Source organism: Myiozetetes cayanensis, unplaced genomic scaffold, assembly GCF_022539395.1.
Source record: "Myiozetetes cayanensis isolate MyiCay16 unplaced genomic scaffold, myiCay2020 scf16, whole genome shotgun sequence".
Lineage (NCBI taxonomy): Eukaryota > Metazoa > Chordata > Aves > Passeriformes > Tyrannidae > Myiozetetes > Myiozetetes cayanensis.
In genome coordinates this window covers 17,516,284-17,526,058 of record NW_026087270.1, presented here as the reverse complement: position 1 = coordinate 17,526,058, position 9,775 = coordinate 17,516,284, and the positions used below count along the sequence as shown (strand labels likewise).

General features: G+C 67.1%; 3 protein-coding genes across 3 annotated transcripts; 2 read left to right on the top strand and 1 right to left on the bottom strand.

Moving 5' to 3' along the window:
* Window positions 1-628: 628 nt before the first annotated feature.
* LOC126637687 (chymotrypsinogen 2-like) lies at window positions 629-2,505 on the bottom strand. Its single transcript, XM_050311069.1, has 7 exons — window positions 2,439-2,505; window positions 2,214-2,317; window positions 2,025-2,104; window positions 1,835-1,913; window positions 1,184-1,364; window positions 862-989; window positions 629-790 (listed from the first exon to the last, which is right to left on the bottom strand). Exons 1-7 carry the CDS (start codon window positions 2,503-2,505, stop codon window positions 629-631), a joined length of 801 nt encoding a protein of 266 aa, XP_050167026.1.
* A 1,483-nt stretch (window positions 2,506-3,988) lies between these two features.
* LOC126637686 (chymotrypsinogen 2-like) lies at window positions 3,989-5,874 on the top strand. Its single transcript, XM_050311068.1, has 7 exons — window positions 3,989-4,055; window positions 4,177-4,280; window positions 4,390-4,469; window positions 4,581-4,659; window positions 5,130-5,310; window positions 5,505-5,638; window positions 5,713-5,874. The coding sequence occupies exons 1-7, from the start codon at window positions 3,989-3,991 to the stop codon at window positions 5,872-5,874; spliced, it is 807 nt and encodes a 268-aa protein (XP_050167025.1).
* Window positions 5,875-6,537: 663 nt separating this feature from the next.
* Window positions 6,538-9,617, top strand: LDHD (lactate dehydrogenase D). Its single transcript, XM_050311065.1, has 11 exons — window positions 6,538-6,650; window positions 6,796-6,908; window positions 7,029-7,170; window positions 7,254-7,395; window positions 7,646-7,805; window positions 7,878-8,077; window positions 8,155-8,283; window positions 8,712-8,839; window positions 8,923-9,013; window positions 9,104-9,215; window positions 9,291-9,617. Exons 1-11 carry the CDS (start codon window positions 6,588-6,590, stop codon window positions 9,454-9,456), a joined length of 1,446 nt encoding a protein of 481 aa, XP_050167022.1. The 5' UTR covers window positions 6,538-6,587; the 3' UTR covers window positions 9,457-9,617.
* The last annotated feature ends 158 nt before the right edge of the window (window positions 9,618-9,775 follow it).

Below are 9,775 nucleotides of genomic sequence, written 5' to 3'. Positions count from 1 at the left end.
CAGGGACACCTTAAGGTGGCTCCAGCCATGGGGACGGACACGTGAGTGTGTTCCTGCCGGGGCACCGATCCCACAAGTGCCCGTGGTCACATCCCCGTGCAGGGCAGGGTCCCCTGCCTGAGCCGTGTCACCGCCCCCAAAACGGCCCTTGCCCTCCCTGCTGTCCCACAGCCCGGTGCTCCCGTACCTGCTCGGGTGTCCCCGCAGCTGGCCAGGGGTCCCTCACCCTATGGGAGGCCACATGTGCTGGGCCTGGGCACTCCCAGCCAGGTGTCCCCGTGCTCAACCGTGTGACGGCGAGCAGGCCTGTCCCTCTGTCTCCACTCCCAGCCAGGTGTCCCCATTCAGCACCAGGTGTTCCCAAGCCCCACTGTCCATCTGCCCCCTTTCCCAGCCAGCTGTCCCTATGCCCCTGCGTCCACCTGTCCCCATTCTCACCCAGGTGTCCCCATGACCCCCAGCCCTCCTGACCGGGTGTCCCCATGTCCCCCACACACCACGTGCCCACATCCCCAGCCACGACTCTCCCAGCCACCCGTCTGTCCCCTGCCTGCTCCCACCCCTCCCACAGTGGGGACAAGGACACGGCGCTCAGGGTGGCAGCGTTTATTGGTGTTCACTGGCGGGCTCAGTTGGCCTCCAGGATGGAGTTGATCCAGTCGCGGAGCATGGTGACACGGGCGTAGACGCCGGGCGTCTGCGGGTCGCAGGTGCTGCTGCCCCAGGACACGATGCCCACCAGGGTCCAGGCGCCGTCCTTCTGGCACACCAGCGGGCCCCCGGAGTCGCCCTGCACGGGGCACGGGTGAGCACCAGGGAGGGGCCGGGGGCAGGGGCAGAGGGGAGGCCGCGGGCACCTACCATGCAGGAGGAGGCTCCGTCGGCGCCCGCACAGACCATCACGTCGCGGATGCGGAAGCCCCAGAACTCCTTGCACTGGGCGAGCAGGGGCAGAGCCACCTGCTGCAGCACGGACGGCGTCTGCGAGTCTGCGGGAACGGGGGCGTCAGCACCGCCACCGGAGCGCCAGTGGGGACAAGGACGGGCATGGTGATGGGGGCGGAGGTGCTGACAGGATCGGTCAGGGTTGGGGATTGGTAACGGGCATGAGGAAGGGGCCAGGGCTGAGGATGGGCATAGGGATGGGGAGGAAGGCAGCGAGCGGGACGAGAAGGTGCCGTACCACTGGAGTCAGTGAGCCCCCAGCCGGTGGTGACGCAGGTCGTGCCCCCTGGGAAGTCGTCGGTGGCCTTGGGCAGGCAGACGGGGGACACGCGGTCCGAGAACTGCGCTGGGGTGGCCAGTTTGATCAGGGTGATGTCGTCGCGGATGGTCAGCAAGTTGAACTTGGGGTTCTTGAAGACCTGCAGCAACCAACACCGCTCCCAGCGCCTGCACCGCCCACCAGGCTGCCAGGCACTGGGCACTCCTCGGGGACCCGTGGGCACACCGGGGAATGGTGCTGTGGCTCCCGTGCTGGCAGGGTGCCTGAGCTGCAGAGCCCAGCCCCTGGGACACAGGGGAGCAGGGACACCCCGTGCCACATCACCTGCAGGGATGAAGGGGACCCTGGGGGCCTCACCCCCATCCCTTGGGGCTCCTGGGGCACCCTGGCAACCTGGCCCGAAGGATGAGGGGAACAGGGACACCCCAGGGGATCGCAGCCCAGGCATGTGGGGCACCACGGACATCCCAGGGAAACCTGACCCTCGGGAAAAGGGCAACCAGGCACTCCTTGGGGACCCAACCCCCAGGACTAGGGGGACCCGGACACACTCTCTCCCCGGCTCCCTGTGGTGTCCCAGCAGGCACACAGTGCCCACCCTGGCGGTACCTTCTCGATGGTCAGCTTCTGCTGAGCAGGGCTGGGGTCCTTCTGGTCATAGGCACCCACCACCACGGTGTCGGTTTTCCTGGGCATGGGCAGGCCCTGAGCACAGACCACCGGCACGGGGAGGGGGCAGCTCTCGCAGCCCCCGTGTCTGTGCTCAGCCCCGTGTGCCGGCAGCAGGGCCGGTGCCTACCTGACGCCGCAGTGGGCAGCGGTGACCACCCAGTTCTCGCTGATCAGGGACCCGCCGCAGAAGTGGAAGTTACCGTAGCGCTGCCGGGGAGAGCTCCGTCAGCACCCGGCACCGCCGGCACCGCCACCGGGGCTCTGTGCCCGACCCCACACAGCACCCACCCTGGCCCTGGCCCGGCCCGGCTCTCACCTGCAGGGACACCTGCCACGGCCAGGACCCCGGCACTGCCGGCTCCCCGTTGACGATGCGGTTGTAGCCACGGATGACGGGGGCGATGGCGGGCACGCCGCAGTCTGCGGGGCACAGGCGGCCGTGGGACGGCGGCTCCAGCTGCTCTGGCCCCGTGTCCCTCCCCACCGCTGCCACCCCACCGAGCCCCGAGCCCGCCCCAACAACCCCCACGGCCCCACGCACCCTCAGGGAGGGCAGCACGGGCAAAGCCCGCCAGCGCCAGGCAGCTCAGCAGCCACAGCAGAGCCATTGTCACTCGTGAGGGTGGACCCTGCCTGGCACCCGGCGCCTCTTATACCCACCCTGGGCACGTCCCTGCGCTGTGGCCTTGCACCACAGCCTTGGGAGATAGGGCTGCACCTGGCACGGTGCCCCAGCAGATTGCCAGCCCTGGAACCATCTCGCCACCCGACTCTTTGATGTCCTGGGGACCTGGCCCTGTGAATGAGCACGGACTCTGTGACCCTGCCTGATTGGCAGCTGGGAAGAGCTCTGCAGACCTGACCCCAGGTGAACTCCATGGTCCTTCCGAACTCCACCATTCCATGACAGCCTGTCCTGGCAGCCCAGAAAGCCAAGTGTATCCTGGGCTGCATCACCAGCAGTGTGAGCAGCAGGTCAAGGGCAGGGATTCTGCCCCTCTGCTCCACTATGTTGAGACCCCACCAGGAGCACTGGGTCAAGCTCTGGGACTCCAACACAAGAACAACGTGGACATGTGGAGTGAGTCCAGAGAAGGTCACAGAGGTCTGCTGAGGAACAGAGCACTTTGGCTATAGAGGTAGACTGGAAGAGTTGGGGTTCTTTAGCCTGGAGAAGAGAAGGTTCCAGGGAGGCATTAGAGCATTTCCAGTGCCTAAAGGGACTCCAGGAGAGCTGGAGAGGGACTTGGGATGAGGGCATGGACTAACAAAAGCAGGAAATGGCTTCAAACTGACAAAGGGCAGGGTTGGAATAGAGATTAGGAAGAAATCCTTCCCCGTGAGGGTGGGGAGGCCCTGGCACAGGTTGCCCAGGGAAGCTGTGGCTGTCCCATCCCTGGAAGTGTTCAAGGCCAGGTTGGAGCTTTGAGCAATCTGGTCTAGTGGAAGGTATCTCTGCCCATGACAGGGGGACTGGAACAAGATGAACTTTAAGATCCCGTTCCACCCAAACCATTCTGTGATTTCGTGATAAGGGCCCAGGCTGGCATGGACTCATTTTGGCCCCAGAGCTGCAATTCTCACATGGTCTTTCATAGCCTATTTCTACCAACACTTGTTTCACTGCTCTGATATTCCTGTGGGGCCACAATTCCCATTTGTTCCTATTATAGTGGATGTCTGGGCTGAGTTTTGTCATTCCTCTCAACAGGAATCCTTCTTCTTCCAGCTCCCTCTTTCACACTAGTTTAAAAAAAAAAAAAAAAGGCAGCAGAGCCTTTACAGACAAGTTGGCCTGGGAGAACCCTTCCAACCATACCCACTTTGCTATGATTCTGTGACCAAGAGAGAACTCACCCCATGAACCAGAGCAAGCACATTTTTAAGGCAGAAGTTGGACCATGTGCTGTCCAACAGCCACAGCCAAGGACTCTGGCTCCAGGTGCTGCGCTCCCAGGCCATGTCCTGGCACCGTACCAGGTGCAGCCCTATCTCCCAAGGCTGTGGTGCAAGGCCAGCAGCGCGGGGACGTGCCCAGGGTGGGTATAAGAGGCGCCAGGTGCCAGGCAGGGTCCACCCTCACGAGTGACAATGGCTCTGCTGTGGCTGCTGAGCTGCCTGGCGCTGGCGGGCTTTGCCCGTGCCGCCCTCCCTGAGGGTGCGTGGGGCCGTGGGGGTTGTTGGGGCGGGCTCGGGGCTCGGTGGGGTGGCAGCGGTGGGGAGGGACACGGGGCCAGAGCAGCTGGAGCCGCCGTCCCACGGCCGCCTGTGCCCCGCAGACTGCGGCGTGCCCGCCATCGCCCCCGTCATCCGTGGCTACAACCGCATCGTCAACGGGGAGCCGGCAGTGCCGGGGTCCTGGCCGTGGCAGGTGTCCCTGCAGGTGAGAGCCGGGTCGGGCCAGGGCCAGGGTGGGTGCTGTGTGGGGTCGGGCACAGAGCCCCGGTGGCGGTGCCGGCGGTGCCGGGTGCTGACGGAGCTCTCCCCGGCAGCGCTACGGTAACTTCCACTTCTGCGGCGGGTCCCTGATCAGCGAGAACTGGGTGGTCACCGCTGCCCACTGCGGCGTCAGGTAGGCACCGGCCCTGCTGCCGGCACGCAGGGCTGGGCACAGACACGGGGGCTGCGAGAGCTGCCCCCTCCCCGTGCCGGTGGCCTGTGCTCAGGGCCTGCCCATGCCCAGGAAAACCGACACCGTGGTGGTGGGTGCCTATGACCAGAAGGACCCCAGCCCTGCTCAGCAGAAGCTGACCATCGAGAAGGTACCGCCAGGGTGGGCACTGTGTGCCTGCTGGGACACCACAGGGAGTCAGGGAGGCGGTGTGTCCGGGTCCCCCTAGTCCTGGGGGTTGGATCCCCAAGGAGTGCCTGGTTGCCCTTTTCCTGAGGGTCAGGCTTCCCTGGGATGTCCGTGGTGCCCCACATGCCTGGGCTGCGATCCCCTGGGGTGTCCCTGTTCCCCTCATCCTTCGGGCCAGGTTGCCAGGGTGCCCCAGGAGCCCCAAGGGATGGGAGTGAGGCCCCCAGGGTCCCCTTCATCCCTGCAGGTGATGTGGCACGGGGTGTCCCTGCTCCCCTGTGTCCCAGGGGCTGGGCTCTGCAGCTCAGGCACCCTGCCAGCACGGGAGCCACAGCACCATTCCCCGGTGTGCCCATGGGTCCCCGAGGAGTGCCCAGTGCCTGGCAGCCTGGTGGGCGGTGCGGGCGCTGGGAGCGGTGCTGGTTGCTGCAGGTCTTCAAGAACCCCAAGTTCAACTTGCTGACCATCCGCGACGACATCACCCTGATCAAACTGGCCACCCCAGCGCAGTTCTCGGACCGCGTGTCCCCCGTCTGCCTGCCCAAGGCCACCGACGACTTCCCAGGGGGCACGACCTGCGTCACCACCGGCTGGGGGCTCACTGACTCCAGTGGTACGGCACCTTCTCGTCCCGCTCGCTGCCTTCCTCCCCATCCCTATGCCCATCCTCAGCCCTGGCCCCTTCCTCATGCCCGTTACCAATTCCCAACCCTGACCGATCCTGTCAGCACCTCCGCCCCCATCACCATGCCCGTCCTTGTCCCCACTGGCGCTCCGGTGGCGGTGCTGACGCCCCCGTTCCCGCAGACTCGCAGACGCCGTCCGTGCTGCAGCAGGTGGCTCTGCCCCTGCTCACCAACGCCCAGTGCAAGGAGTTCTGGGGCTTCCGCATCCGCGACGTGATGGTCTGTGCGGGCGCCGACGGAGCCTCCTCCTGCATGGTAGGTGCCCGCGGCCTCCCCTCTGCCCCTGCCCCCCGGCCCCCTCCCTGGTGCTCACCCCGTGCCCCGTGCAGGGCGACTCCGGGGGCCCGCTGGTGTGCCAGAAGGACGGCGCCTGGACCCTGGTGGGCATCGTGTCCTGGGGCAGCAGCACCTGCGACCCGCAGACGCCCGGCGTCTACGCCCGTGTCACCATGCTCCGCGACTGGATCAACTCCATCCTGGAGGCCAACTGAGCCCGCCAGTGAACACCAATAAACGCTGCCACCCTGAGCGCCGTGTCCTTGTCCCCACTGTGGGAGGGGTGGGAGCAGGCAGGGGACAGACGGGTGGCTGGGAGTTCGTGGCTGGGGATGTGGGCACGCGGTGTGTGGGGGGACATGGGGACACCCGGTCAGGAGGGCTGGGGGTCATGGGGACACCTGGGTGAGAATGGGGACAGGTGGACGCAGGGGCATAGGGACAGCTGGCTGGGAAAGGGGGCAGATGGACAGTGGGGCTTGGGAACACCTGGTGCTGAATGGGGACACCTGGCTGGGAGTGGAGACAGAGGGACAGGCCTGCTCGCCGTCACACGGTTGAGCACGGGGACACCTGGCTGGGAGTGCCCAGGCCCAGCACATGTGGCCTCCCATAGGGTGAGGGACCCCTGGCCAGCTGCGGGGACACCCGAGCAGGTACGGGAGCACCGGGCTGTGGGACAGCAGGGAGGGCAAGGGCCGTTTTGGGGGCAGTGACACGGCTCAGGCAGGGGACCCTGCCCTGCACGGCGATGTGACCACGGGCACTGGTGGGATCGGTGCCCCGGCAGGAACACACTCACGTGTCCGTCCCCATGGCTGGAGCCACCTTAAGGTGTCCCTGTGGGGGAGGGACCGACGGCCAGGGGAGGGCAGGGCAGGGTCCTGGTGGTTCAGTTCCCTCGTTCCTGTTGTTGGTCGGTCCTGCCATGGCCCTGCTGCGGCTGCTGGCGCTGGGGGCAGCCCTGGGGCGCCGCAGCTGCTGCTCCAAGGTGGGGCCGGGGGTCCCGAGGGCATTCCCGTCCTGCCGTGGCCGCTGGGCCCCCTGCCCTTGGCTGCTGGGTGTGCCGGGCCCACGGCCGCAGTCAGAGCAGCCCCAGCCCCTCCCTGACGGAGCCCTCGTCGTTCCCCCCGCAGCCCTCGCTGCCCCCCGACTTTGTGGAGGCCCTGAGCGCCGTGGTCGGGGCCCCCAACGTCTCCACGGCCTCGGCGGTGCGGGAGCAGCACGGCCACGATGAGTCCATGCACCCGTGAGTGCCCTCTGGGGCTGCAGCCCTGGGGAAGGATCCCAGGGAGGGGAAACACCTGGGGAGGGGAAGGGCCCCAAGGCGGGCAAGTCAGTTTTAGCAGCGGTGCCGCCTGTCCCCCAGCTGTGCCCCCCCGGACGCCGTGGTGTGGCCCCGGTCGGTGGGGCAGGTGCAGGAGTTGGCTGCGCTCTGCTACGGCCACCGAGTGCCCATGGTGCCCTTTGGCACCGGCACCGGCCTCGAGGGCGGTGTCAATGCCGTGCAGGTATCGGCTCCCCGGCACCCCCTGGCCCCCCAGGGGCTCTCGGTGCCCGGCTGTGCCCGCACCCACCGGTGCCCCTGTGCCAGGGCGGCGTCTGCTTCGACCTGAGCCGCATGGACACCATCGCGGAGCTGAGCCTCGAGGACTTCTCGGTGACAGTGGAGCCCGGTGTCACCCGCAAGGCCCTCAACAACCACCTGCGTGGCACCGGGCTCTGGTTCCCTGTCGGTACTGTGGGCATGGGGGGGCCTCGGGGCCGGGGGTCACAGCACTGAGAGTGCTGGGGATGCCTTTGGGCTGGGGATGTTGGGAATGCTGGCGTGTCCAGGGGTGTGCCATGGTCCCAGTGGTGCCTGTGGGACTAGAGGTGCCATGGCCCCAAGTGCTGCTGGACATGCCCGTAGTTTTGCTGTGTTTGGGGTCCTCGAGGTGTCCTCACCATCCCCACTCCCATCCCCTGCCTATCCCCCGCTCGCAGACCCCGGGGCAGACGCCTCTCTGTGTGGCATGGCGGCCACGGGCGCCTCGGGCACCAACGCGGTGCGCTACGGCACCATGCGGCCCAACGTGCTCAACCTGCGCGTGGTGCTGCCGGACGGGCGCCTGCTCCACACCGCCGGCCCCGGGCGCCAGGCCAGGTGGGTACTGGGGCTGGGGCCGTGCTGGGCAGGGTAGTGCTGGGGGTGTCCCTGCTCACCAGCTCCACGCAGGAAGCGGGCGGCCGGCTACGACCTGACCTCGCTCTTCGTGGGCTCCGAAGGCACCCTGGGCTTCCTGACGCAGGCCACGCTGCGCCTGCACCCGCTGCCCGAGGCCACCGCCGCCACCATCGCCTCCTTCCCCGGCGTGGGGGCAGCTGTGGCGTGCACCGTCCAGGTGCTGCAGGCTGCCGTGCCCGTGGCCCGCATCGGTGGGTGCCCAGGGTGAGAGGTGAGGCTGCGGGGCCAGGGGCTGGTGGTGGCACTGAGCGCCGCCTCCTCTCACCAGAGTTCCTGGATGAGGTGATGGCAGACGCCTGTGGCCGCTACAGCGGGATGGGGCTGCCCGTGGCAGCCACGCTGCTCCTGGAGCTCCATGGCTCCCGGAACAGCCTGGCTGAGCAGCAGCGACAGACGGGTACGGATGGGAATAGGCATGAGGAATAGGGTGCCTGGGGCTGGGGGCCATGGTGGACACCCAGGGACGAGGGATGGGTGTCCAGGGGCAGGGGACGGGGGACAGGGTGGTCCTGGGGTGAGCGATAGGTGCCCTGGACGAGGAACAGAGGGACCAGGGATGGATGCTTGGGATGGGGACTGGGAAGACATCAGGGTGAGGGATGGGCGTGTGGGCTGGGGGTCTGCTGAGGGGCTCAGGGACATGGGACAGGGATGACCAGACTGGTCACAGGGTGATGGATGGGTGCTCAGGGACAAGGGATGGGAGGACCAGGGGTATCCTGAGATATGGGATGGATGCCCAGGATGGGCACTGGAGGTCCTGGGGTGAGGGCCAGGTTATGGGGGTGCCGTGGGTCCCATGCCAGGGCTCCCGGTCACCGTCAGAGGAGATCGTGCGGCTGAACGGCGGCTCCGGCCTGGCGTGGGCGGAGGGGCTGGAGGAGCGCGGGCGGCTCTGGGCCATGCGCCACAACGCCTGGTACGCGGCCCTGGCCCTGCGGCCCGGCTGCCAGGTGAGGGACAGGCACGAGGACAGGGACGAGGGCGCAGCGCCCACGGAGCTGCAGGTGCCACAGCTCTGCCCTGCCCGCCCCAGGGCTACTCCACGGATGTCTGTGTGCCCATCTCCCGCCTGCCCGACGTGGTAGTGGAGACCAAGCAGGACCTGCAGGACTCCGGCCTCACCGGTCAGTGGGGCCACAGCCTCCTGGGACAGAGGGGTGGGCTGGGGGGGTCACCATCCTCCCCGTGCACCTCACTGACCCCTGGCCCTGCAGGACCCATGGTGGGACACGTAGGAGATGGCAACTTCCACTGCATCCTCATCTTCAACACCCAGGACCCGGAGGAGGCCCAGCGCATCCACGCCTTCACCCAGCGCCTGGGCAGGTGGGGATGGGGGCACTCTGGGGGGACAGCTGGACAGACAGATGTCCCCATGCCCTGACCCTCCCTGTCCTGCAGGCGGGCACTGGCGGCAGGGGGCACCTGCACCGGGGAGCACGGCGTGGGGCTGGGCAAGCGGGCGCTGCTGCTGGAGGAGCTGGGCCAGGAGGGGCTGGACACCCTGCGCTCCATCAAGGCTGCTCTGGACCCCTACAACCTCATGAACCCCGGCAAGGTGCTCTGAGGGGGAGCACTGGCACTGAACCGGCAGAGGGGAGCTGGGAGTCAAGGCTGGGGTGGCCACACTGCCCTGCACTGCCACTTTGTGTCCCCACAAATCCCTCCATCCCCACCTCAGGGGGTCAGGGATCCTCAAACCCCAAATAAACCCCTTTGCACCCCATAGCCTCCATGTGCTCTGATGTCTTTTGGGGGACAGGACCCCCAGCCCCTCCCCAGAGAGTCCCTGTCCCAGCCAGCACACACAGACACCCACAGGGCACCATGGTGGTCCCACTTTAGTCTCTTCCCCTGAGTCACGGTGCTGGTGGTGCTGGGTGGGA